The 25617-nt window shown below is 42.1% G+C and overlaps 2 protein-coding genes and 1 non-coding gene across 8 annotated transcripts; all 3 read left to right on the top strand.

The window, feature by feature from the left end:
• The first annotated feature begins 237 nt into the window (after nt 1-237).
• Nucleotides 238-5554, top strand: LOC139396216 (uncharacterized). 6 transcript variants are annotated; one of them, XM_071143353.1, is made up of 6 exons: nt 238-359; nt 933-1014; nt 1184-1564; nt 3421-3561; nt 3968-4006; nt 4591-5554. In XM_071143353.1, the coding sequence occupies exons 2-6, from the start codon at nt 948-950 to the stop codon at nt 4653-4655; spliced, it is 693 nt and encodes a 230-aa protein (XP_070999454.1). In that variant the 5' UTR covers nt 238-359; nt 933-947; the 3' UTR covers nt 4656-5554. The 6 variants fall into 6 exon arrangements, with proteins under 6 accessions (XP_070999454.1, XP_070999453.1, XP_070999452.1 ...); XM_071143352.1 differs by having other exon boundaries at nt 267-359; nt 1184-1576; XM_071143351.1 differs by having other exon boundaries at nt 267-359; nt 1184-1600.
• Nucleotides 5305-24480, top strand: LOC139396214 (spermatogenesis-associated protein 31H1-like). Its single transcript, XM_071143350.1, has 9 exons — nt 5305-5391; nt 12351-13739; nt 13860-14098; nt 14442-14874; nt 14959-15117; nt 20084-20100; nt 20656-20988; nt 21705-21838; nt 23614-24480. The coding sequence occupies exons 1-2, from the start codon at nt 5305-5307 to the stop codon at nt 13725-13727; spliced, it is 1464 nt and encodes a 487-aa protein (XP_070999451.1). The 3' UTR covers nt 13728-13739; nt 13860-14098; nt 14442-14874; nt 14959-15117; nt 20084-20100; nt 20656-20988; nt 21705-21838; nt 23614-24480.
• Nucleotides 22234-22286, top strand: LOC139396218 (U7 small nuclear RNA). Its single transcript, XR_011630745.1, has one exon. It is a non-coding gene; the product is annotated as a U7 small nuclear RNA (small nuclear RNA).
• Nucleotides 24481-25617: the final 1137 nt, after the last annotated feature.

The raw sequence follows: 25617 nt of genomic DNA, 5'->3' as shown, positions 1-25617 counted from the left end.
CATTTTGCTCCTGGTTTAATTTTTATCGGAGGAAATATGTATTTTATGTGGCTCTCAAATGTTTTTAGTTATGCATGTTATACCACATGGATAATTTACTGTAAGCCAACTATTTGAAGCCATAAGTGTTACAGATAAATCCCATTTTACATGTTAAGACACTTCCAAAGCACTTTTATAATAATGTCCACATGGGGGGGCTGATACCGTCTGGAACACATTCGGCGTGGGAATGAGTTGCCCCCTCCTTCCCATTGCTGGGAACAGTCAAAACTAGGCTGAACCACAAAGTGAAAGTATTTTCTTAGCTCGTAAGATTTGCCACGAGGACTGGACTATAAGGAGATTGGAATCAAATTGTAAGTATTTTGTTTATTGCTGCTGTAACTTTTGGTCGTAACTGAACAGTCTAGAAAAACGCATGACACACCCACATGTTTGTAGAGGTGTTGACTAACAGTAAAATCACACTATATGCTCCCAACAATTGAATGGGTCAACCCAAGAACAATAATTTCTGCAATGCAGTGGTTTTATTTATTTTTTAACTCACTGTATTGCCTGTCTTATCTAGTTCTCTAATTTCGTTTTCTGCATTGTTGATTAGTGCCCGTAAGTAAGATTTTCACTGTTAGTCGACAAGTATTATTTGACAAATTTAGATTTTTGCCAAAACGTTGGTTGTTAGGTTTACTCTTTAAATTGTTGGGAGTGTATATAGTGTGAGACTTTATTTTTTTGTACATTGACCCTGCTCGCTTTTAGTAAGCGAGCAAAAAAAGGCAATGTTTGTATTAGTCAATGCATATTATTCAGGCTATCCACTGTTGCTCTCAGATTTTAATTTGGCTCAACCACTGATTGTCAGGTGTGAACCCTTTCCTGTGGAGAGACCACTGTTTCACAGAACCCCTGTTTGTTTTTCTACTAAGGAGAAAGGCCTTAACATGGCGTTGGTCTTCAGCTTGTCCACTCTCATGTTTCTCCTCATCACTGGGATGGAGACATCCAAAAGTAAGGCATTCTGCAGGCACAATTTGTAGTACTTCTACCAACATAACTTCCAAAATGCTCACAACGAATGGTCTAGGAGTTTTGTTTCATCCAAACTACACTTGTCAGTTGTAACATTTTCTGTACTACAGTCCTGTTTAATTTTGTTTTCTATCTACTGCTTAAACAGGTCTAAGTCAGGGCCCAGAGTTGAAGCAGGTCGTCCAGGTGGACTCTGGGAAAGATGCAGTCCTAGAGTGCTCTGTGAACATCAGTGAGAAATCCCCTGGTAATGTAAACATAGAGAAGGTCGTGTGGTGGAGGCTGGATCAGAATGGTCTTCACAAAGGTGGACCTGTGTTCATATGCAACATATTCAATCAACCATCCTCCAATCCCAGGTTGCAGCTGAACCCAAAATATCAGCTTCCCATGCCACCTGCCAATGAGAGAGACAAAGTTGTGTCCCTGTTGGTCAAAGAAACCCAGCCTGAAGACGAGGGTCCGTATGAGTGTGTGGTGAACACTGACAGTGGAATCACACATTGTAACTTCATGCTGAAGGTCACAGGTAAGCTCACAGGTAACCTCACAGGTCAGCTCACAGGTCAGCTCAAAGCTTTTGGACTCAAATGTTTATAGGTAGGGCCCTGAGTATTTCCCAGTCAGGAAAAACGAAGGGCTAAAATAACACATCCTAGATCTGAATGAATGAAATATTCTTATTAAATTCTTTTTTCTTTACATAGTTGAATGTGCTGACAACAAAATCACACATTGTCAATGGAAATCAAATTTATCAACCCATGGAGCTCTGGATTTGGAGTCACACTCAAAATTAAAGTGGAAAACCACACTACAGGCTGATCCAACTTTGATTTAATGTCCTTAAAACAAGTCAAAATGAGGCTCAGTAGTGTGTGTGGCCTCCACGTGCCTGTGTGACCTCCCTACAACCCCTGGGCATGCTCCTGATGAGGTGGTGGATGGTCTCCTGAGGGATCTCCTCCCAGACTGGGACTAAAGCATCCGCCAACTACTGGACAGTCTGTGGTGCAACGTGGCGTTGGTGGATGGAGCGAGACATGATGTCCCAGATGTGCTCAATTGGATTCAGGTCTGGGGAACGGGCGGGCCAGTCCATAGCATCAATGCCTTCCTCTTGCAGGAACTGCTGACACACTCCAGCCACATGAGGTCTACAATTTTCTTGCATTAGGAGGAACCCAGGTTCAACCGCACCAGCATATGGTCTCACAAGGGGTCTGAGGATCTCATCTCGGTACCTAATAGCAGTCAGGCTACCTCTGGCGAGCACATGGAGGGCTGTGCGGCCCCCCAAAGAAATGCCACCCCACACCATGACTGACCCACCGCCAAACCGGTCATGCTGGAGGATGTTGCAGGCAGCAGAAAGTTCTCCACGGCGTCTCCAGACTGTCACGTCTGTCACATGTGCTCAGTGTGAACCTGATTTCATCTGTGAAGAGCACAGGGCGCCAGTGGCGAATTTGCCAATGTTGGTGTTCTCTGGCAAATGCCAAACGTCCTGCACGGTGTTGGGCTGTAAGCACAACCCCCTCCTGTGGACGTCGGGCCCTCATACCACCCTCATGGAGTCTGTTTCTGACCGTTTGAGCAGACACATGCACATGCTGGAGGTCATTTTGCAGGGCTCTGGCAGTGCTCCTCCTTGCACAAAGGCGGAGGTAGCGGTCCTGCTGCTGGGTTGTTGCCCTCCTACGGCCTCCTCCACGTCTCCTGATGTACTGGCCTGTCTCCTGGTAGCGCCTCCATGCTCTGGACACTACTCTGACAGACACAGCAAACCTTCTTGCCACAGCTCGCATTGATGTGCCATCCTGGATGAGCTGCACTACCTGAGCCACTTGTGTGGGTTGTAGACTCCGTCTCATGCTACCACTAGAGTGAAAGCACCGCCAGCATTCAAAAGTGACCAAAACATCAGCCAGGAAGCATAGGAACTGAGAAATGGTCTGTGGTCACGACCTGCAGAACCACTCCTTTATTGGGGGTGTCTTGCTAATTGCCTATATTCCATTTGCACAACAGCATGTGACATTTATTGTCAATCAGTGTTGCTTCCTAAGTGGACAGTTTGATTTCACAGAAGTGTGATTGACTTGGAGTTACATTGTTGTTTAAGTGTTCCCTTTATTTTTTTGAGCAGTGTAGTTTTGAATTCAAAGTGCCTTCCTCACACCCTAACACTGACCATTTAGTATTCTCCTTTTTGCATCATGATTTCCACTGTGCAGAGGATCCATCAAGAATTCTTGCTTTTCTCACATTAACCTCTGTTAGTATCCAATATAAATTGACTTACCCTACAAACATGACCTAATTGATTGCATACCTGAATGTGACGTGATTTTCATTTATAATGATTCTGATTTTGTGTGTTAGTGTTACAGTACGAGCCCAGCACTGAAAAGGAGATTCCAAAGAACAGTTACATGAGTGTGGCTGCTGTATGTGTGGTAGTAGGCTCTCTTGCCATTGGACTGCTGCTTCTCAAGCTGTTTCAAGCCAGAAGACTCAGACAAGGTGAGCACCCAGGGTCATGTCCATTAGGGCACTCTGTTGCAAAACGCTTCAAGAAGTTATTAAGATAGTTCCTCCCCATTTCAGACTGCTTCTTTCCAGTTCATGCCTAGTGAACATGACCCTGCTTTTCACAGTCTCCACAGAAAGAATGTGGAGGTCTGGGAAGATTAGTTAAGTACTTCCTGTCCTAGCTAAATGCCATGAAATTTTAATTTGACTAGGCAAGTCAGTTAAGAACAAATTCTAATTTTCAATAACGGCCTAGGAACAGTGGGTTAACTGCCTGTTCAGGTGCAGAACAACAGATTTGTACCTTGTCAGCTTGGGGATTCGATCTTGCAACCTTTCAGTTATTAGTCCAACACTCTAACCCCTGTAAAAGGTTACTTCTGGTTTCTCTTTCCAGATGAACCCTTGATACAAGAGGACTCTGTTGTGCCAGAAGGTATGTTTGAGTATGTTATTTGTCTACCTAATGGAAGAGGATTCCTGTCCAAACTATCAAAGTGTATCAAATGTCTGTAAAATGCACTTTATAAAATGTCTCACCAACCACCAGGCTACCCTGCCGCCCCAGGGTAGCCTGGTGGTTGGTGAGACATTTTATAAAGTGCATTTTACAGACATTTGATACACTTTGATAGTTTGGACAGGAATCCTCTTCCATTAGAGCGTTGGACTAGTAACCGGAAGGTTGCAAGTTCAAAACCCCCGAGCTGACAAGGTACAAATCTGTCGTTCTGCCCCTGAACAGGCAGTTAACCCACTGTTCCTAGGCCGTTATTGAAAATAAGAATTTGTTGACTTGCCTAGTTAAATAAAGGTTAAACATTTTTAAAATTCCGGGCATTCTCGTGGTTGACAGGCTGCATCACATCCGGCTGTGATTGGTAGTCTCATAGGGCGGCGCACAATTGGCCCAGCGTTGTCCGGGGTAGGCCATCATTGTAAATACGAATTTGTTCTTAACTGACTTGCCTAGTTAAATTGAAAAAATAACAGTGTTCCTATTGTCCCCTGTGGAACCAGAGCCTCAGGATACAGCAGTCCCAGCAGAGCACAACCCCAGCACCAGGACAGGACCGTTTCCGTAGCGACAGATGTATTATCAGGGGTGCCATGGGCTCTCTTCTCTGTCGATGTCATGTCTGCTCTGTCTCTCACGTCACATCGCTAACTGAATGTGAATGCTTTGCCTGGAGGAGGGAGCAATCTGGCTCAACACTATTCTGTTCCCCCTCTGCAGGAGAAATGGAGTGCACGCATTGTCCTGCTACCAAGCTAATTGTTAGCAGCATTGTCTGTAGTTGTTAATCACACCAGACTATTCTTTCATAATTGTTTTATATATTGTAACTAAAACCTGATATGAAACAAATGCACATATTTAGTGGACATTGATTTGACAGTGAAGACACTAGTGTGATACAGTAGCAGTGTGTGAAATTGATCTTGACAGAACACCTTTACTTTGTGCATCACAATTTGAAGAAGTCATTTATTCAGAAGCCAATATTGTGTTTTAGTTCATTTGAGTTGACAAATGCCATGTTTTTTATTGTTACAAAGTGGGATTCAAATTTATTTAATTGTCATTTTTTTGTAAACAATCTACATAAAATACTCTGTCAAAGTGGAAGAAAAAATAACCTAAAAATACTGTAGCGACCCAAACAGCTGTGTTATGTATTATGCTGTTGGTGTTGTTGTACTTACCAGTACGCAGTGTTCGCGGGGTCCGACATGCCAGTCAATCTGCTATCTGCCAACCACGGGAATGCCTGGAATGTTCTTGTGCCGGGCATCCTGGTGGCTGGTGGAGCATCGCAGGTTTAAGGCCATGTTTAGCCATTGTTCTCTCTCTTACTTCTGGTCTTCACAAGAGATGGTCACGGTTGTTTATATGGATATCCTTCATTTATTTGGTGTGGGCTATGGCCGAACAGTAGCCTGTGTGGAGTTGGGTTAATAAACCGTGAATTCGTCAACTCAACCCTCTGGACAATTGTATCTTTATGATCTAGCCAGGTCATTACAATACCTTTAAGTATTCAACCCCCTGAGTCGATACATAGTAGAAACACCAGCTGTGGGTCTTCCTGGGTAAGTAAGAGCTTTGTACACCTGTATTGTGCAACATTATTCCCTTATTATTTTCAGAATTCTTCAGGTTTTTGGGATCTTGGCTAAACAGCAATTTTCAAGTCTTGCCATAGATTTTCAAGCAGATTTAAGTACAAAACTGTAACTTGGCCAGTCAGGAACGTTCACTGTCTTCTAGGTAAGCTACTCCAGTGTAGATTTGGCCTTGTGTTTTAGGTTATTGTCCTGCTGAAAGGTGAATTCCTTGACCAGTGTCTGGTGTAAAGCAGACAGGTTTTCCTCCAGGATTGTACCTGTGCCGAGCTCCATCCCGTTTCTTTTTATCCAGTATTTGCCGACGTCAAGCCTACCCGTACCATATTTCATATTTTCGCTGTCAATTAGGTTATTATTTTGGAATCACTTCAATGTTGTTGATCCATCCTCAGTTTTCTCCCATCACAGCCATTGAACTCGGTAGCTGTATTATAAAAACACCAATGGGCTGATGGTATTTGTATTTAATAAAGATCCCCATTAGTTCCTGCCAAGGCAGCAGCTGCTCTTCCTGGGGTCCAGGAACATTAAGGCAGTTATATACAATTTTAAAATATTACATGACATTACATTTCATAACACTTTTCACAACACATTAAGTGTGTTCCCTCAGGCCACTACTCTACTATCACATATCTACAATACAAAATCTATGTGTACGTGTGTGCAGAGTGCGTGTCTTATCATGTGTACAGTATGTGTCTCTGTGCCTGTGTATCTTCACACTCCACTGTTCCATCAGGTGTATTTTTATCTGATTTCTACTGCTTGCATCAGTTACCGGATGTGGAATAGAATAGCCATGTAGTCATGGCTCCATGAAGTACTGTGCGGCTCCCATAGTCTGTTCTGGATTGTAAAAAGACCCTTGGTGGCATGTCTTGTGGGCTATGCATGGGTGTCCGAGCTGTGTCTCAGTACTTTAAACAGACACCTCGGTGCATTCAGCATGTCAACACTTCTTACTGAAACAAGCACAACAAATCTCTCCACTTTGTGCCACGAGAGATTTACATGCATATTGTTGTGTCTTTACTATGAATTATATGATATGACATGCTATTTTATCAAATTAATTCTCTAATTAATATTACATGATTAAACTAATCATGTAAATGTAATTAACTAGGAAGTCGGGGGAACCCCGGAAGAATGTTTATAGAGCTGTTGTCTTCCAAATAAACACTTAAAGATCTGTTAATCTTTTATATCAATAGCAGTCAATTATTAATTGTCACCTTATTCAGTCTCATCTGAACGTCGTAAAATTATTGGTTATCGTCACGAACCCTGGCTAACAAGTTGAATCAGCAATACAACATTTGGTTTAATTATTTATTTACTAAATACCTAAATAAATCACACAGACTTACATATGCACAGGATGAATCTGAGGAATAAAAGGATTGGTTCTCTATCGGACCTTATGAAGCTATGCTATCGTCAATTCGGAATCTTATGCAATTCTAAATAACCACCCATTCGGAAAAAGGAAAATGCAAGAATTTTTTTTACTCTGAGCTGCGCTTCGATAGATTGGTCGAAGATGGAAGGCTGGGTTGACCAGCAGAGATCTATCTCCCTTGTCCTTTGAAGAATATTTCTGGGCGGATACGTTGTAGTCTGTCGTCGTGTGGTAGAATGGATACGTTGTAGTACCCTGTCGTTCTGAAGAGTTTGTCCGTCCTTTCCTAGGCTACGAACGTTTACAGTTGCTGCTGATAATTCGACATCTAGGATGTATCACTTCTTTAGTGAATAAGAGTTCAAAGTTCATACCAAGTTGCCATACTCAGCTCGTGCTATATTCTGGCTGGTGTAGTCAATTCATCTTTCCAGCGTGGTGATCGTCACCTTCACGTTGAAATTAGCCCTTTTGAACGTATGGACACCAGTCCTACGTCGTCGGGAACTAAAGTTAATTTTGATAGGTTGTAGTTGATATTAGCCCTTTTAAACGTATGGACATAAGTCCTCACGTCATCGGGAACCCAAGGTTGACTTTCGTCAACGGGCTTTTGTAACGGGGGATTGAAGGGTGTTTCATATTTCTCAACCAATGTCTGTTCACTTGGGCGTGGCCACTGAGTGATCATAGTTTACTTTAAGAAAACAATTGTTTCATTTAGAAGCTAAAATTACATTTCAAATTTTCACAAATAGTTTCATATTTAAAAATGAAAATTGCACAAGAATTCCATGTGAATCTGATAACTAGAATGTGTAGACTTTCCAAGATACAATTTATGTCGTCCTATCATCAGATATAATATCCTAGACAACAACTGATCTGACATCATATTCTTTAAGTACCAATGGACACTTTCAACTGGTTGGATTACAGAAAGATAGTTTTTTCCCCCAACCGTTTGATTTTACATTACTGTCTCTATGTTAACAAAGGACTTTCTAAGAGTCCATTCTGAAGAGTGGAGAGAAAAAGGGGGAAAGGTATTTATGGGGAGTCATAAACCTCCCCCAACAGGGCAACGTCATGACAAAATTATTAATGTGAGCTCTCCATGTACATTTAAGGGCTAGTCGTGCTGCTCTGTTCTGAGCCTATTGTAATGTTCCAATGTCCCTCTTTGTGGCACCTGACCACACAACTGAACACTAGTCCAGGTGCGACAAAACTAGTGCCTGTAGGACCTGCCTTGTTGATAGTGTTGTTAAAAAGGCAGAGTGCACTTTATTATGGACAGAATTCTCCCCATTTTAGCTACTCTTTACAATTTACAATCCGAGGTTACTGCAAGCAGTTTAGTCACCTCAACTTGCTCAATTTCCACATTTAATTGAGGTTTAGTGAATGATTTGTCCCAAATACAATGCTTTTAGTTTTTGAAATATTTAGGACTAACTTATTCCTTGCCACCCATTCTGAAACTAACTGCAGCTCTTTGTTAAGTGTTGCAGTAGTTTCACTCGCTGTAGTAACTGACGTGTTTGTGTTGAGTCATCCTCATACATAGACACACTGGCTTTGAAAAAAATGGAATTCCTGATTCTACTGGATTATGTTGGAGAGGCTTCCATTAAATAACACCCTCTATGTTCTGTTGTCAGGTAACTCTTTATCCACAATATAGCAAGTGTAAAGCCAGCAGCTGACTATGATCGATAATGTCAAAAGCCGTACTGAAGTCTAGCAAAACAGCTCCCACAATCTTTTTATCATCAATTTCAGTCAGCCAATCGTCAGTCATTTGTGTAAGTGCCGTGCACGTTGAATGCTCTTCCCTATAAGCATGCTGAAAGTCTTTTGTCAATTTGTTTACTGTAAAACAGCATTGTATCTGGTCAAATACACATGTTTCTAAAAGTTTATTAAGGGTTGTGTTAGCAGTTGATGTTATTCTTTATTAACACAGACCCCAAGTAAATCAGGGGGAGGAAAATAGGTTTATTCGAAGAGAACAAATCATACGGGGAGGTAGATGGTCATTCTCCCCTGTCCTCAGTGATGCTCTCCCAGTGATTCTCCCCTGTCCTCAGTGATGCTCTCCCAGTGATTCTCCCCTGTCCTCAGTGATTCTCTCCCAGTGATTCTCCCCTGTCCTCAGTGATGCTCTCCCAGTGATTCTCCCATGTCCTCAAAGATGCTCTCCCAGTGATTCCCCCCTGTCCTCAGTGATGCTCTCCCAGTGATTCTCTCCTGTCCTCAGTGATGCTCTCCCAGTGATTCTCCCCTGTCCTCAGTGATGCTGTCCCAGTGATTCTTCCCTGTCCTCAGTGATGCTCTCCCAGTGATTCTCCCCTGTCCTCAGTGATGCTCTCCCAGTGATTCTCTCCTGTGGTTCTCCACAGAACAAAGGGACAGGGTGTAGTTTATAACCCAGCCCTATCCTGTGCTTGACCAATTAGAATTACTTGCAATAAAACGGTATCCTATTTCAGGTTGGACCAATGGGAACGTGCCACACCGTAAGTTCAGGACTGACATTCCTAACAGATGTTGAACTGAAAACCAACTATTTCCATAGATAATTCCCTATTGCAGAAAAACCACTATTTCCATTGATCGTTGTTACTCTATTGACTTCTCGTCCTCTGTCTCTGCATTGTGTATTTATCTTCGAGATATTCTTATTGTTGGTAACAGGCTGATTGGTCAGCTATTTGAGCGGTAAAGAGGGCTTTACTATTCTTGAGTAGGGGAATTACTTTTGCTTCCCTCCAGACCTGAGGGCACACACTTTCTAGTAAGCTTAGATTGAAGATATGACAAATAGGAGTGGCAATATGGTCCGCTATTATTTTCAGTCATTTTCCATCCAAGTTGTCAGACCCCTGTGGCTTGTCACTGTTGATGGTGACATCCCTAAGCAGTTCCCTCCCTATCCTCCAGTTCAGAAGGACGACTGTATCTTTGGTGTGTCTGGGCCAGTGAAGACTCCTGAGGGGAGGATGGCTCATAATAATGGCTGAAATTTTGTCAATGGAGTGGTATCAACCATATGGAAACCATGTCTTTGATGTGTTTGATACCATTCCATTTACTCCATTCCAGACATTACTATGAGTCATCCTCCCCTCATCAGCCTCCACTGGTCTGGGTGGTTTAATACATCATCCACAGCATTTATTAACTTGACCATGCTTAACGAGATATTAAACGTCTGATTTGTTATTGTTAGCCATCTACCAATCACTGCCCTTTATGAGGCTTTAGAAACCCTCCGTGGTCGTTCTAGTTGAATCTCTGCTTGAAACTCCCTACTTGACTTAGGGATCTTACAGATAAGGACAGAGGAAAGGGTAGTCATTCAAACATGATGTCAACCAGTGGAGACCTGTCATTCAGGGCAGGTGGGGCAGGGCCCACACTTTTTTGGGGGGGTGGGGGTCTTGCCTGTTTTGTATGTTATTTGGGCATTAATACGTGACACATATCAGTTTGCAAACAATGTAAAAAAAAAAGTAATTGAGTTAATAAATCCGCATAAAAACATGATCTCTTTTTTGCTTTCTTGAGTAAGGCAGCTCCAAAATGCAGGTGTTTCAGCCTAGCTCAGTGCTTTCTGTGGTGGTGGGGCAGCCAGTGGAAAATACAGAGCGTTGCGCCTGATTGGCTCAGTTTTCTGTCATGATTGGCTCAGTTTTCTGTCACTCAAAGGACAGTACGTCATCCCCAATTCTAAGGCTGGAGCTCCTTGTTACCTCATATCCCAGCGATTATGCCTTGCATTACGCCTGGGAAGAAACATTTGCTCAACTTGCCATTGGTTCAACCATTGGCTCAACTTACCCCATGGCCATTGGCTCAACTTACCCCATGGCCATTGGCTCAACTTACTCAAGGCAAACATGTTGACTAAATTAGCCCACACAGCTACAAGGATGCACTTTCATGCTAGGTTTACGACCTCATATTGAAGCTTATAGAGACCTCAACAGATGTGTAGAACAATCTTAAAATTATCTACTTTGGTTTAGAAACCAGCATCATGAAACCTCTAGTGTTTTAGATGTTATATACGTGTTATCAGAACTATTGCATTTGTGGTTTCTATCTGATTTAACTTGAGATTAATGAAATTATAACTTTACATTCTGACCTGGACACATGGTGGCCTCGCGCTATTAGACTTTCGCGTGCACCAATGACAGTGGGCATTCATGCTGGGATTGTAGGCCAATTTGGAACTCTAGAATGACTTACATTACCAGTCATGCTATATTATGTAAGATGAATTTAGTTCTTATGTGTTAATTAACCAATTCAATTTAAAACACTCTGTCCGTTTCTGAGAATTTGTAAGATCCTTATTTGCATAAAATAGACAGAGACCAGTCAACCAAAATTAGCCAATAGCGTTTATTCCAGAGAGCTCTGGTCATAATACCATGTACATTGGTTTATGTACCTCACATTTTGTCCAATAGCTCTTTAGATTTCCCTCCTCTTCTCCGACAAAGAAAAAGCAGCTTCAAAAGTCCATTCCAACCCCTTAACGCACATACATTACACACTAAATCTGGATTATCTCCTGAAGTCTCATCACAGTTTATTACCACTTAGCTGACAGCTCCAGTCCCCCCCAGATACGGAAAACCTGGAGGGGTTCTCGCTCTCTTATTTTATATCCACAGAGTTATAGCTGAGTCGGTTCAAACATAGTTTAAGGATCCTCTTTGTTTTTGTTAGGCACACACATGCATTCCTCTCGTCCCCCCTCCAACCCAGTTGGAGCTATGTTTATTATTTTTAATTACTCCTTGTTCATGCTACATAACCTCTAATCCTAATGGTTAAGTTTCTGGGTAGAATTATTTAATAATTTATCTTAAACCTTGATAAAATATCTTAACAATTATCCAATCTGCTGGCATGGAATTTTGTGATACTGTATCATATTGCATCTCATAAAGCAAAGAGTTCCAGAGGAGAAGTGCTGATATGAATAAGATTATATGGACAGAACGGCTACTCTTAGACTCTTTGATTGCAAAATTCTGGTAACTTTACCAAATTCTCTAGCTTTTACAGGAATCACAATATGGGCAATGGAAAATGATGGGGACCCCTGTAAATAATTAGCAATGGAGCAAGGTTCGACTTTAGTACATGTCAATAGTCATGGGGTGCTGAATGTTTCATTGCTGAATCATAGAGCTCTAATCTGGCTCACTTTCATCTATCATAGATCGCAGGAGCAGGGACACATCCCATCAAAGCTCGCAGGGACACATACCATCAGAGCTCGCAGGGACCCATCCTGTCAGCTTGTAGGGACCCATCCTGTCAGAGCTCGCAGGGACCCATCCTGTCAGAGCTCGCAGGGACACATCCTGTCAGAGCTCGCAGGGACCCATCCTGTCAGAGCTCGCAGAGACCCATCCTGTCAGAGCTCGCAGGGACCCATCCTGTCAGAGCTTGCAGGGACCCATCCTGTCAGAGCTCGCAGAGACCCATCCTGTCAGAGCTCGCAGGGACCCATCCTGTCAGAGCTCGCAGGGACCCATCCTGTCAGAGCTCGCAGGGACCCATCCTGTCAGAGCTCGCAGGGACCCATCCTGTCAGAGCTCGCAGGGACCCATCCTGTCAGAGCTCGCAGGGACCCATCCTGTCAGACCTCGCAGGGACCCATCCTATCAGAGCTCATAGGAGCAGGGACCCGTCCCGTAAGAGGTCCCATCAGAGATCACAGGAGCAGGGACGCGTCCCGTCAGAGCTCACAGGAGCAGGAACACGTTCCGTCAGAGCTCACAGGAGCAGGGACACATCCCGTCAGAGCTCACAGGAGCAGGAACACGTCCCGTCAGAGCTCACAGGAGCAGGGACACATCCCGTCAGAGCTCACAGGAGCAGGGACACATCCCGTCAGAGCTCACAGGAGCATGAACACGTCCCATCAGAGCTCACAGGAGCAGGAACACGTTCCGTCAGAGCTCACAGGAGCAGGAACACGTCTCATCAGAGCTCACAGGAGCATGAACACGTCCCATCAGAGCTCACAGGAGCAGGAACACGTTCCGTCAGAGCTCACAGGAGCAGGAACTCGTTCCGTCAGAGCTCACAGGAGCAGGAACACGTTCCTTCAGAGCTCACAGGAGCAGGAACACGTTCCGTCAGAGCTTACAGGAGCAGGAACACATCCCGTCAGAGCTCACAGGAGCAGGAACACATCCCGTCAGAGCTCACAGGAGCAGGAACACGTCCCATCAGAGCTCACAGGAGCAGGGACACATCCCATCAGAGCTCACAGGAGCAGGAACACATCCCGTCAGAGCTCACAGGAGCAGGAACACATCCCGTCAGAGCTCACAGGGACACATCCCATCAGAGCTCGCAGAGACCCATCCTGTCAGAGCTCACATGGACCCATCCTGTCAGAGCTCGTAGGGACCCATCCTGTCAGAGCTCGCAGGAGCAGGGACACATCCCGTCAGAGCTCACAGGAGCAGGAACATGTCCCATCAGAGCTCACAGGAGCAGGAACATGTCCCATCAGAGCTCACAGGAGCAGGAACACATCCCATCAGAGCTCACAGGAGCAGGGACACATCCCATCAGTCATTAAGCATCTCACAAAGTAAGGTTTGTCCTTATGAAATTGGAGTTGGGTGAGAAAGAATATTAAAGATGGTCCAATGGGCATGGTGTGAAGCCTCTCTCTTTGTGTCAGTCTGCTAAATCTCCTGATGTCCTCTAGGGTGAGATTCAGGTCCTGCTGAACAACTTGCAGCAGGAGATTAAGTACATGCAGGGGCAGCTCAATACCAGGATATCATCCCTGCGCAGAGGGTGGGCATCCCTGCAACCCTCCCAACAGTCAGCGTCCCTGCGACCAATGCAATGCTCCAACACCATCTCCAATCACCCCCATGGTGGGACCAATGTGGAATGGTGGAGTGAATACCACATGTGGAGATTTCTACTGCAAGAGAAAGGGTAATTTAAGCTTTATTTTATGAGTAATGAAATTGCTACTCCCGAGTGGTGAAGCGGTCTAAGGCACTGCATCTCAGTGCTAGAGGCGTCACTACAGACACCCTGGTTCGAATCCAGGCTGTATCACAACCGGCCGTGATTGGGAGTCCCATAGGGCGGCGCACAATTGGCCCAGTGTCGTCCGGGTTTGGCCGGTGTAGGCCGTCATTGTACATAATAATGTGTTCTTAACTGACTTGCCTAGTTAAATAAAGGATAAATAAAAATACATAAAAAATGTAATTAGTGGTTGTTCTGTATGGTGACATGAGTGGAGTGGACTGACTTCTCCCACTTGTCACAGATACCTGGAGTAGATGTGGTGCATTGTTCCATAATGACCATCACCGAGGCCAACCCTCAGAGCCAGACTGGCAGCCGGCCGGGGGCTGAGCCTGAGACACCTGCTGTAGCACTTCAGAACAGTGGATGATGGATCTTCAGGAGAGGGAAGTAGATTCATCTATCTGATGAGAAAGACCACTCCTTAAGGAACCTGTTTAAATATTCTTTGTAGACACAAAACTGACCCCAAGGCTGAGGTATTCACTTTATATCATGTCAGTTAAAAATAGCCTCTGATCATTGTATTTTAACTGTGAGAATGGTACTAATCATTTGGAGAATTTGTTGATGTGGTTTACAGAACAAGCCTGTACCACCACCTCCCCCGATGGGAATGTATCTGGGGAACTCTGGTCTTCCCAAAGGGGGGAATCCTTACTTCAGGAAAGCAGGTGAATATGGTTTAATTGAAATACTGTGCCAGCCAATTATCGCTTTCTCTGGTGATCTCCTGCCTGCTAACATCTTTCCTCTAGTCTAACAGCAGGTCTATGGGAAAAATATCCCAGGATGCTCTACTCTGATGGGACCACCTCAACACCATCAAGCCAGCTCCGTTGACAGTTCCCTGCCCAACACTCCACCTTCGTGGCACAGATGACAGAAACTTGCCCCTGGAACTCTACCCTACTTTGGTATGAATCCTTCCTTCCTGGGGCGGCAGGGTAGCCTAGTGGTTAGAGCATTGGACTTGTAACCGAAAGGTTGCAAGTTCAAATCCCAGAGCTGACAAGGTACAAAATCTGTCGTTCTGCCCCTGAACAGGCAGTTAACCCACTGTTCCTAGGCCGTCATTGAAAATAAGAATTTGTTCTTAACTGACTTGCCTAGTAAAATAAAGGTAAAATAAAAATAAAATAAAAATGAATCCTTCCAAAGTTAATTGATTTCATAAACGGAGCTTTTTACAGTTGCATAGCAAGTGGTTGAAGTAGCAGCACTGTTTTTCATTTTGTCTCACAGGCCATTTGCCCAGAGGGACCATATCCATACATGAATATTTCAGACTTCAGCATAGAAAAACGACTGAAAAAAGTATCCCTCTCTACTTCATGTCTTGATGTTCACATTAATTTAATATACTGTATGTTCTATCATCATTTATAGTTGCTATATGTTGCATACTGTACAGATGTACAATATGTAAATCAATATTTTATTAATATATGAACGTGCATTACAAAAATATAGAAAAGCATTTTTAATGTACCACCATATACAGCATCTCAATATACAACTTTATGTATGGGTACCTCACTTGAGATCAGTGATGAACTGTTTTCTAATAGGATATTTCCTGTATCAGGTTTAGCTCCAGTGTTTGGCCCAGAAATGTTTCCTTTTGTGTTTCCAGCTCTCTGAGGCCTGGCCCTCAAAAGTACCCAAATTGTTGGCTTTATGCAGACACCTCTCCCCCCCACTAGAGAGAGTTGTTCTCACACCCTGACTTGAAGTTTACCAACAGTAGGTGCTGTGTGCACTGTCTTTAGTTCCAGACCCATTCTAACCTGATTCAATAAGCAATTGACCAGACCCACTCTAACCTGATTCAATAAGCAACTGACCAGACCCACTCCAACCTGATTCAACAAGCAATTGACCAGACCCACACTAATCTGATTCAACAAGCAATTGACCAGACCCACACTAACCTGATTCAACAAGCAACTGACCAGACCCACACTAACCTAATTCAACAAGCAACTGACCAGACCCACTCTAACCTGATTCAACAAGCAACTGACCAGACCCACTCTAACCTGATTCAACAAGCAACTGACCAGACCCACACTAACCTGATTCAACAAGCAACTGACCAGACCCACTCTAACCTGATTCAATAAGCAATTGACCAGACCCACTCTAACCTGATTCAACAAGCAACTGACCAGACCCACTCTAACCTGATTCAACAAGCAACTGACCAGACCCACTCTAACCTGATTCAACAAGCAACTGACCAGACCCACTCTAACCTGATTCAATAAGCAATTGACCAGACCCACTCCAACCTGATTCAATAAGCAATTGACCAGACACACTCTAACCTCATTCAACAAGCAACTGACCAGACCCACTCTAACCTGATTCAATAAGCAATTGACCAGACCCACACTAACCTAATTCAACAAGCAACTGACCAGACCCACTCTAACCTGATTCAACAAGCAACTGACCAGACCCACTCTAACCTGATTCAACAAGCAACTGACCAGACCCACACTAACCTGATTCAACAAGCAACTGACCAGACCCACTCTAACCTGATTCAATAAGCAATTGACCAGACCCACTCTAACCTGATTCAACAAGCAACTGACCAGACCCACTCTAACCTGATTCAACAAGCAACTGACCAGACCCACTCTAACCTGATTCAACAAGCAACTGACCAGACCCACTCTAACCTGATTCAATAAGCAATTGACCAGACCCACTCCAACCTGATTCAATAAGCAATTGACCAGACACACTCTAACCTCATTCAACAAGCAACTGACCAGACCCACTCTAACCTGATTCAATAAGCAATTGACCAGACCCACTCTAACCTGATTCAATAAGCAATTGACCAGACCCACTCTAACCTGATTCAACAAGCAATTGACCAGACCCACTCTAACCTGATTCAATAAGCAATTGACCAGACACACTCTAACCTGATTCAATAAGCAATTGACCAGACCCACTCTAACCTGATTCAATAAGCAATTTACCATGGTCTTCAATTTAGACCATAATTATTGAATCAGGTGTGTATACACACTTCCTCCACAGTGTAGCTTTCTAAGGGAGATGTCATGTTATATAATTTGCTGTTAAATATGTTGTGGTGAGGTTATGTTATGTGGTGAACCATTCACCTCTATGTCTGGGAGTAGAGGATATGTTATGTGGTGAACCATTCACCTCTATGTCTGGGAGTAGAGGTTATGTCATGTGGTGAACCATTCACCTCTATGTCTGGGAGTAGAGGATATGTTATGTGGTGAACCATTCACCTCTATGTCTGGGAGTAGAGGATATGTTATGTAGTGAACAGTGGTGGAACAAATACCCAACTGTCATACTTGAGTAAAAGTAAAGATACCCTAATAGAAAATGACTCAAGTCAAGGTGAAAGCCAACCAGTAAAATACTATTTGAGTAAAAGTCTAAAAGTATTTTGTTTTAAGTATACTTATTTATCAAAGGTAAATGTAATTGCTAAAATATAAGTAATTTCACATTCCTTATATTAAGCAAACCAGACGGCACAATTTAAGTACTTTTGGGTGTCAGGGAAAATGTATGGAGTAAAAAGTACATTATTTTCTTTAGGAATGTAGTGAAGTAAAAGTAATCAAAAATATAAAGAGTAAAGTACAAATAACTAAAAATAACTACTTAAGTAGTACTTTAAAGTATGTTTACACCACTGGTAGTGAACCATTCACCCCTTTCATGTATGGGACTAGAGGATATGTTATGTAGTCAGTGGTGTAAAGTACTTAGGTAAAATACTTTAAAGTGCTACTGTTTTGGGGTATCTGTACTTTACTTTACTATTTATATTTTTGACTACTTTTATTTCACTACATTCTTGAATATAAATATTTTTACTCCATACATTTTCATTGACACCCAAAAGTACTACATTTTGAATGCTTAGCAGGACAGGAAAATTGTCAAATTCACACACTTATCAACTGATCATCCCTGTCAATCCCTACTGCCTCTGATCTGGCGGACTCACTAAACACAACTGCTTCATTTGTAAATTATGTCTGAGTGTTGGAGTGTACCCCTGGCTTTGCGTAAATTAAAAAATCAAGAAAATGGTGCCATCTGGTTTGCTTAATATAAGGAATTTTAAATGATTTATACTTTTATTTTTCATACTTAAGTATATTTTAAACCAAATACTTTTAGACTTGTATTAAAGTAGAACTTTACTGGGTGACTACTTTTACTTGAGTCATTTTCTATTAAGGTATCTTTACTTTTACTCAAGTATGACAGTTGGGTACTTTTTCCGCCACTGTATGTAGTGAACCATTCACCTCTATCATGTCTGGGAGTAGAGGATATGTTATGTAGTGAACCATTCACCTCTATCATGTCTGGGAGTAGAGGATATGTTATGTAGTGAACCATTCACCTCTATCATGTCTGAGAGTAGAGGATATGTTATGTAGTGAACCATTCACCTCTATCATGTCTGAGAGTAGAGGATATGTTATGTAGTGAACCATTCACCTCTATCATGTCTGAGAGTAGAGGATAAGTTATGTAGTGAACCATTCACCTCTATCATGTCTGGGAGTAGATGATATGTTATGTAGTGAACCATTCACCTCTATCATGTCTGAGAGTAGAGGATATGTTATGTAGTGAACCATTCACCTCTATCATGTCTGGGAGTAGAGGATATGTTATGTAGTGAACCATTCACCTCTATCATGTCTGGGAGTAGAGGATATGTTATGTAGTGAACCATTCACCTCTATCATGTCTGGGAGTAGAGGATATGTTATGTAGTGAACCATTCACCTCTATCATGTCTGAGAGTAGAGGATATGTTATGTAGTGAACCATTCACCTCTATCATGTCTGAGAGTAGAGGATATGTTATGTAGTGAACCATTCACCTCTATCATGTCTGAGAGTAGAGGATATGTTATGTAGTGAACCATTCACCTCTATCATGTCTGAGAGTAGAGGATATGTTATGTATGTATGTCGTGAACCATTCACCTCTATCATGTCTGAGAGTAGAGGATATGTTATGTAGTGAACCATTCACCTCTATCATGTCTGAGAGTAGAGGATATGTTATGTAGTGAACCATTCACCTCTATCATGTCTGAGAGTAGAGGATATGTTATGTAGTGAACCATTCACCTCTATCATGTCTGAGAGTAGAGGATATGTTATGTAGTGAACCATTCACCTCTATCATGTCTGAGAGTAGAGGATATGTTATGTAATGAACCATTCACCTCTATCATGTCTGAGAGTAGAGGATATGTTATGTAGTGAACCATTCACCTCTATCATGTCTGAGAGTAGAGGATATGTTATGTATGTATGTAGTGAACCATTCTGGGAGTAGGGAGTCTAGTGTTACGCACATCACCTGAACCCAGGTTGCACATAGAAAGCATCAGTAGAGTTAGAAGTCATTGTTGTCACACACTCTGGTTTGTTATATTTACCTGCCTATAGTCTCCCTAATAACAGGTCACAACAGTGTGAACTAACTTTGAAAAGTTGATGGCGTGTGTCCATTTGAAGTGGTTGTTGTATCGTACCATTCCAGTTGTACTTGAAGTGACTGTCTTTGAATGACAAACCCACAAATTAATGCTCTGAAAATAATTGTGTTTTGTTGTTTAACCTCATTTATCCCTAACCTATGACTCTATCACACACAAGTAGGCCTACTTTGTGTTCCTATTGGTGGAGAGGTTCTAGAGCAGACACCACTGTGGTATAGACATACTATATATTTCCTGTTATTTGAAGGCTCAGTTTAGTTGTGATGTGAAGCTCATGTTGTTTTAGCACGATGTCTGCATTCTGTCTGTGTTGTGCAATCTTCCTCTGTCTCCTTTGCAGCACCCTGGCTGAGAAAGGTGAGTGGTGTTTATTTAAATTTTCCATTGGGAGGTGATGGAAAGTTTTTGATTTAACATTTAATCTAGTCAGTTTTACACTTTAAAATATATTATGTACATTCGACTCTTGATAAGTGCTCTTTGAATAAATGTGAATTCTTTAAGTACAATACAGTTTTCCAGTCTCATTTCAATGACATGATTTTTAATAGCTTGTTCCTGATAACTGCATGCTCTGGCATGACAGTCCCAAGACATTGCCTTTTTCAGGAGTCCACTGTAATCTAGAGTCCACTGTAATCTAGAGTCCACTGTAATCTAGAGTTGCAATATCATAGATATACAGATGCTGTTTTCAAGTCATTTACTTTTCAAGCGTAATATTCAAATGAGAGTAGTAGATGGTTCCTTGTATTCATAATCCATTTCCAAAAATAGACCCAGACTGTGTGAAACTAGTTTTGGGTAGTAAAGATCTCCTTAACTGGTTAGTATTGGCTTATCCTTAAAACAAAAGATCTGACACATATGTTGTGTGTGTTTTTCTTCCATTCTCCCATCTGCTCATGAAAGGGAGCAAGGGACTGCTGGTCCGAAAGCAGGAGGGAGACACTATGACCATCCACTGCAGCACCTCTCTGCCAGACCAAGAAAACCTGGGTGTGTACATGCGCCTAACAAAAGAGATTCCAGTCCTCTACTTTCACCAGGAATCAAATAAATTAACCCTCCACGAGAGGTTCAAACTCAGATTGACGACTAACGGAAGACTCAACAAAATGGACATCACCATCACAAACCTGACCATAGAAGACTCTGGGGCCTTCTGGTGTGTGTACAGTGTTTATAAGAAAAACAAGATTGAGAAGACTGAGGGCGAAGGAGCTGTTTTGCTGGTGGTGAATGGTGAGTGTCTCAGCCAGTCCTGATTCGTTCCCTAACCTTCCATTTGGCACTTACTGCACCCTTCAATGTTCAAGTTTTTTGTGGTCATATGCTCAAGCACAGTGAAATGCTTAACTTGCCAGCCTTACCCTACAGTGCAGCATTCAATATCAAAATAGTATAACTAATAAGCAATTAAATAGAAAACAACATGAGAAATAAGATAAGGAGCTGGATAAATGGATATGAATGGTAATCACTAATCCATGAACAGCAGTGTAGTGGTAGTGATACATCTAATACAAAGGGGAGCAGTAGTTATGAACCATTTAACAGTCTTATGGTCAGGGGACAGAAGCTGTTTAGGAGCCTGTTGGTCTGAGCCTTGATGGACCGGTACCGTCTGCCGGAAGGCAGTTTTTCTGGCCTTTCACAGCCTGGCATGTATGTCCTGGATACAGATCTGTACGTTGGAAGCTGCTCCACTGGTTATACCTATCCAGATCATACAGATCTGCAAATATTGAATGTTAATGGGGTCAAGAGGAGGGTTAGGGAATGATTCAGGACCATTGTCTTAATGTGATCTCTGAGCAGCACAGTCTCATAGGAACTAATCCTAATTTGAGCTACCAGGCTGTAACTTCTAAACAAGTTCAGACTGGTCAGTTTGTTGAGTTTAATTGGACTGAACTGAATTAAAACGTGTGCTACCCTGGTGTGTTGCTGTGCCACAGATGAGGAGTGTGACCAGAATGACGCATCCTCAGGGCTAGGAATGTCCTGGTATCTAGTCCTGGTCTCAGCTGTCACTGCTGGCTCTGTGCTTCTCCTGAGTCTGCTCATCCTCTTCATCTGGGTCATCCCCAGGGTAAGTACTACAGTAAAGTGTGTGTGCCCACATGAAAAATACTGCAGTTTACCATAGAATACTACAGTAGTGACTATAGAATTTTGTAGTAAATTGTAGTATACTGTACAATACTATACACTGTAGTATCCCTCGATCATGTGTAGTACTTAATGTTGTAGTATACTGCAGTATTATATGAAAAAAACCTGAGTAAATTCTACAGTATTGTCCCCAAAAACACTACAGTCTGCAAAAACACTAGACTTTAATGATAGTAAATACTACAGTATTTAATTGGCATAACCCCTAACCATTCCCCTCCCCATATCCACATTTGTGCTAGGTTAGTTCAGAGCTTCTGCTTTTTTCTATATCTTCTCAGACCCCAGTCCTACCTAACTACAGGTTATGGAAAATGTTCTCTTTTAGTATTTCTCCAGTAGGTTTCCTCAAGGAAAAAGCCTCCACTTCTATGTCAAAGATAATAAAACTAAAATACTATAGTAAATACTACAGTAATGTCCTTAATGGCACAACAGTAAATACTACAGTATATTACAGTCCGCAAAAACACGACAGTAAATACTACAGTATACAATCCGCAAGCACACTGCAGTAAATACTACAGTATACTACAGTAAATACTACACTCTGCAAAAACACTTAATTAAATACTTGATTATATAATACAGTTAATTTACATCATTATTTTTACTATAGTTAACTGCAGATACTAAAGTATAATACAGTAAATACTACTTTAGTATGCAGAAACACTACTGTATATACTACAGTATATTACAGTCCGCAAAAACACTACAGTAAATACTATAGTATAAAATACAGTTTTCTTTTACTACAGTATTTATACTATAGTTAACTGTAAATACTACAGTAAATACTACTTTACTCCACAAAAACACTACAGTGAATACCACAGTATTTATATCATAGTATACTATAGTATTTTTTGTGTGTGTGTGTGTGTAGGTGTTGAAGCTTGTGAATCTGTGTGTAGGTGTTTAAGCTTGTGAATCTGTGTGTAGGTGTTTAAACTTGTGAATCTGTGTGTAGATGTTTGAGTGTGTGTGTCGGGTGGCAAGATTGCCACCTCAGCACTGTCTCCACTGACCTGTCTTTGGTAGGGAAATGCACAGTTTTTAACTTCAGCCTTTTGCTTTGACTGATGGAATCTGTAGGGGAAGTTCTATTATCAGTACTGTCACAACATATTTGACAGGATATAGCTCCGTATACTAGACATGTTCAGTGGTATTGTTTGATTTCATCTACATTGATCGTATTTCATGAGTTATGAACTGCTTCTGGGGAATTGCGCAAATTCTGCCCCTGCATATTCCGTCTCATCTATCTCGCGTGTGCGTGTGTGTGTGTGTGTGTGTGTGTGTGTGTGTGCGTGCGTGCGTGTGTGTGTACAGTATACATGCACATTTTTGACATTTGCAATGTGTTGATGATAATGTTAGTTCAATTAATTTCAATTCCATACACAAGGTATTTACTGAAACACAAGACCCCTTCTGATCCCCCCCCCCCCTTCTAAAGACACGGCGACAGGAAGCCTAGAGGTTAAGAGCGTTGAGCCAGTAACAGAAAAGGCGCTGGTTAGAATCCCCGAGCAGACTTGGTGAAAAATGTGTTGCTGTGCTTTTGAGCAAGGCACTTAACCCTAATTGCTCCTGTAAGTCGCTCTGGATAAGAGTGTCAGTTAAATGTTAATAACATAGCGTACTAATAGTACCTTTTCTGACCAAGATCTCTTGTCTTCCCAGTTAAAGGCATGGCGTGCAACGATTAGACCAACACAGAGCAAGAGTAGCGATGTCTATGAAGACATGCGCACCACCATTAGACGTGCACACCCCCCCCAGATGGGTTATTAGTGATGTTGCACGGCAGCCATCTTTACTTTGGGCACCAACCTAAGACAGGTTGCTACGGGTGTTGCACAGCAGCCATCTTTACTTTGGGCATGACCTTCGGACAGCTTGTTACTGATGATGTACGGCAGCCATCTTTAATTTGGGTCCAAATGGAAGCTCATGTCAGCTGACTAAGAGACAATTATGTAAACATACTGTAATACATGATGTCAACGAAGGACTTTGAAAGATATATTCTCAGGTTGTGTTAAGTAGCAAGGGTTTGCATCAATGATGTACTCTTATGTCAGTCATTCAACCTCAAGGTAAGCTACCTATATACTGTAGCTACTTAAGTACACAGCATTGTATGTGACTGACATCACACATTGTAAATGGTTGTTCATACAGAGGTTTGTTATAGTCCTTGACCCTGACGTAGCAGGGAGAGTCTTGTAATTACAACCACAATTTAACTTGAAAATAGCACTGATTGCTGTGCATGGAATTTCATTGTCTTTAGCTGGACATTCTATTTTTCTTTATAGATTGACAATATATATTTTTAACAACTTTTAAATGTTGAATTGATTCTCTATTGTATATATATGTTTTTACATATTTGATGGCATTGGGCCTATGCCTATTTTTCAGGCGCCAGGCAACTTTTACTGCTATTTTATTGTAATACTTTTGCATTCTTTAGTTCCTGTACTGATCATGTTGTTCCTGTAATGATAGTCTATTTTTTATAATAAATGAGTCATAAGACTTCCAGTTCCGTTTCTGTGGTCATTGTGCCATCTCATGTTTTTCACAACAGTTTTGTGATGTTTTTATTTGAAGAACCCACATCAGCAGGGCTCGTCTCTCTAAAGGAAAACTAGTGTATTTTTTATATTTGCTGGACAGGCTGGGGTTGGTCGGTCCTGCTGTCACCTTACAGCACTTACTGTATGGCCCACTAACTAGCTGGGATCCAATCACAGGTCTACTGTGTTCCCCTTCCATTTACTCCTGTCTCTCTCATTAAATCACCTGCTGTCACCTTACAGCACTTACTGTATGGCCCACTAACTAGCTGGGATCCAATCACAGGTCTACTGTGTTCCCCTTCCATTTACTCCTGTCTCTCTCATTAAATCACCTGCTGTCACCTTACAGCACTTACTGTATGGCCCACTAACTAGCTGGGATCCAATCACAGGTCTACTGCTTTACTGAATACTGTGTTCCCCTTCCATTTACTCCTGTCTCTCTCATTAAATCACACAAATATGAAAAGGAGTGGAAACACACTCTCCTTAAAAAAACAGTATTCTGAAAGCCTGAAGGACTATCAGTTAATAAGTCCACCTACTGACTCATTAATACAAGTGTTATACTGCATTCCGATTACACTAATGTGTGTTATTGCAGAATCATTTTCCAGTGGAGTGTCATTCTACAACAACTTAATAGCTGTGTTCAGGGTTTCCAATAGAGCAGTGGTCCTCAACCCCTGGTCTGTGGACCACCACTGTTCCCTGAGATGTTAGTGACTGGTCCCTCAGATGGTTGGCTGACACAAATTAAGTTTGACCTAGTTTGTGTTAATCAAAGCATTTTTGGATGGGGAGAGGAGCCATTGCTTGCTCAGTCTCTGAGGCAAAAAGGTTCAGAATCGTTACATCTAGAGATTCGTTATATCTAAAGCCTTGCAAGGCAGTCTTTCCATGAGTAAAAAGGCAAGGGCCTAAATGTCACACTGTTTGTCACTAAAGCATGCACAACACCAGACCACAGTGGAGGTGCATGTTGTTTTCATTGCACACATCACTTACGTGTGGTGAAAGTTTGGTTAAAGCTGTGACTTTCTTCTCCCGCTGTGGACCCGGGTATTTTTATATAGTGCAGCAAGGGTACAGTGTATGT

The sequence above is a fragment of the Oncorhynchus clarkii genome, unplaced genomic scaffold (genome assembly GCF_045791955.1).
Source record: "Oncorhynchus clarkii lewisi isolate Uvic-CL-2024 unplaced genomic scaffold, UVic_Ocla_1.0 unplaced_contig_623_pilon_pilon, whole genome shotgun sequence".
Classification (NCBI taxonomy): domain Eukaryota; kingdom Metazoa; phylum Chordata; class Actinopteri; order Salmoniformes; family Salmonidae; genus Oncorhynchus; species Oncorhynchus clarkii.
This window is presented reverse-complemented; position numbering and strand designations above follow the sequence as displayed.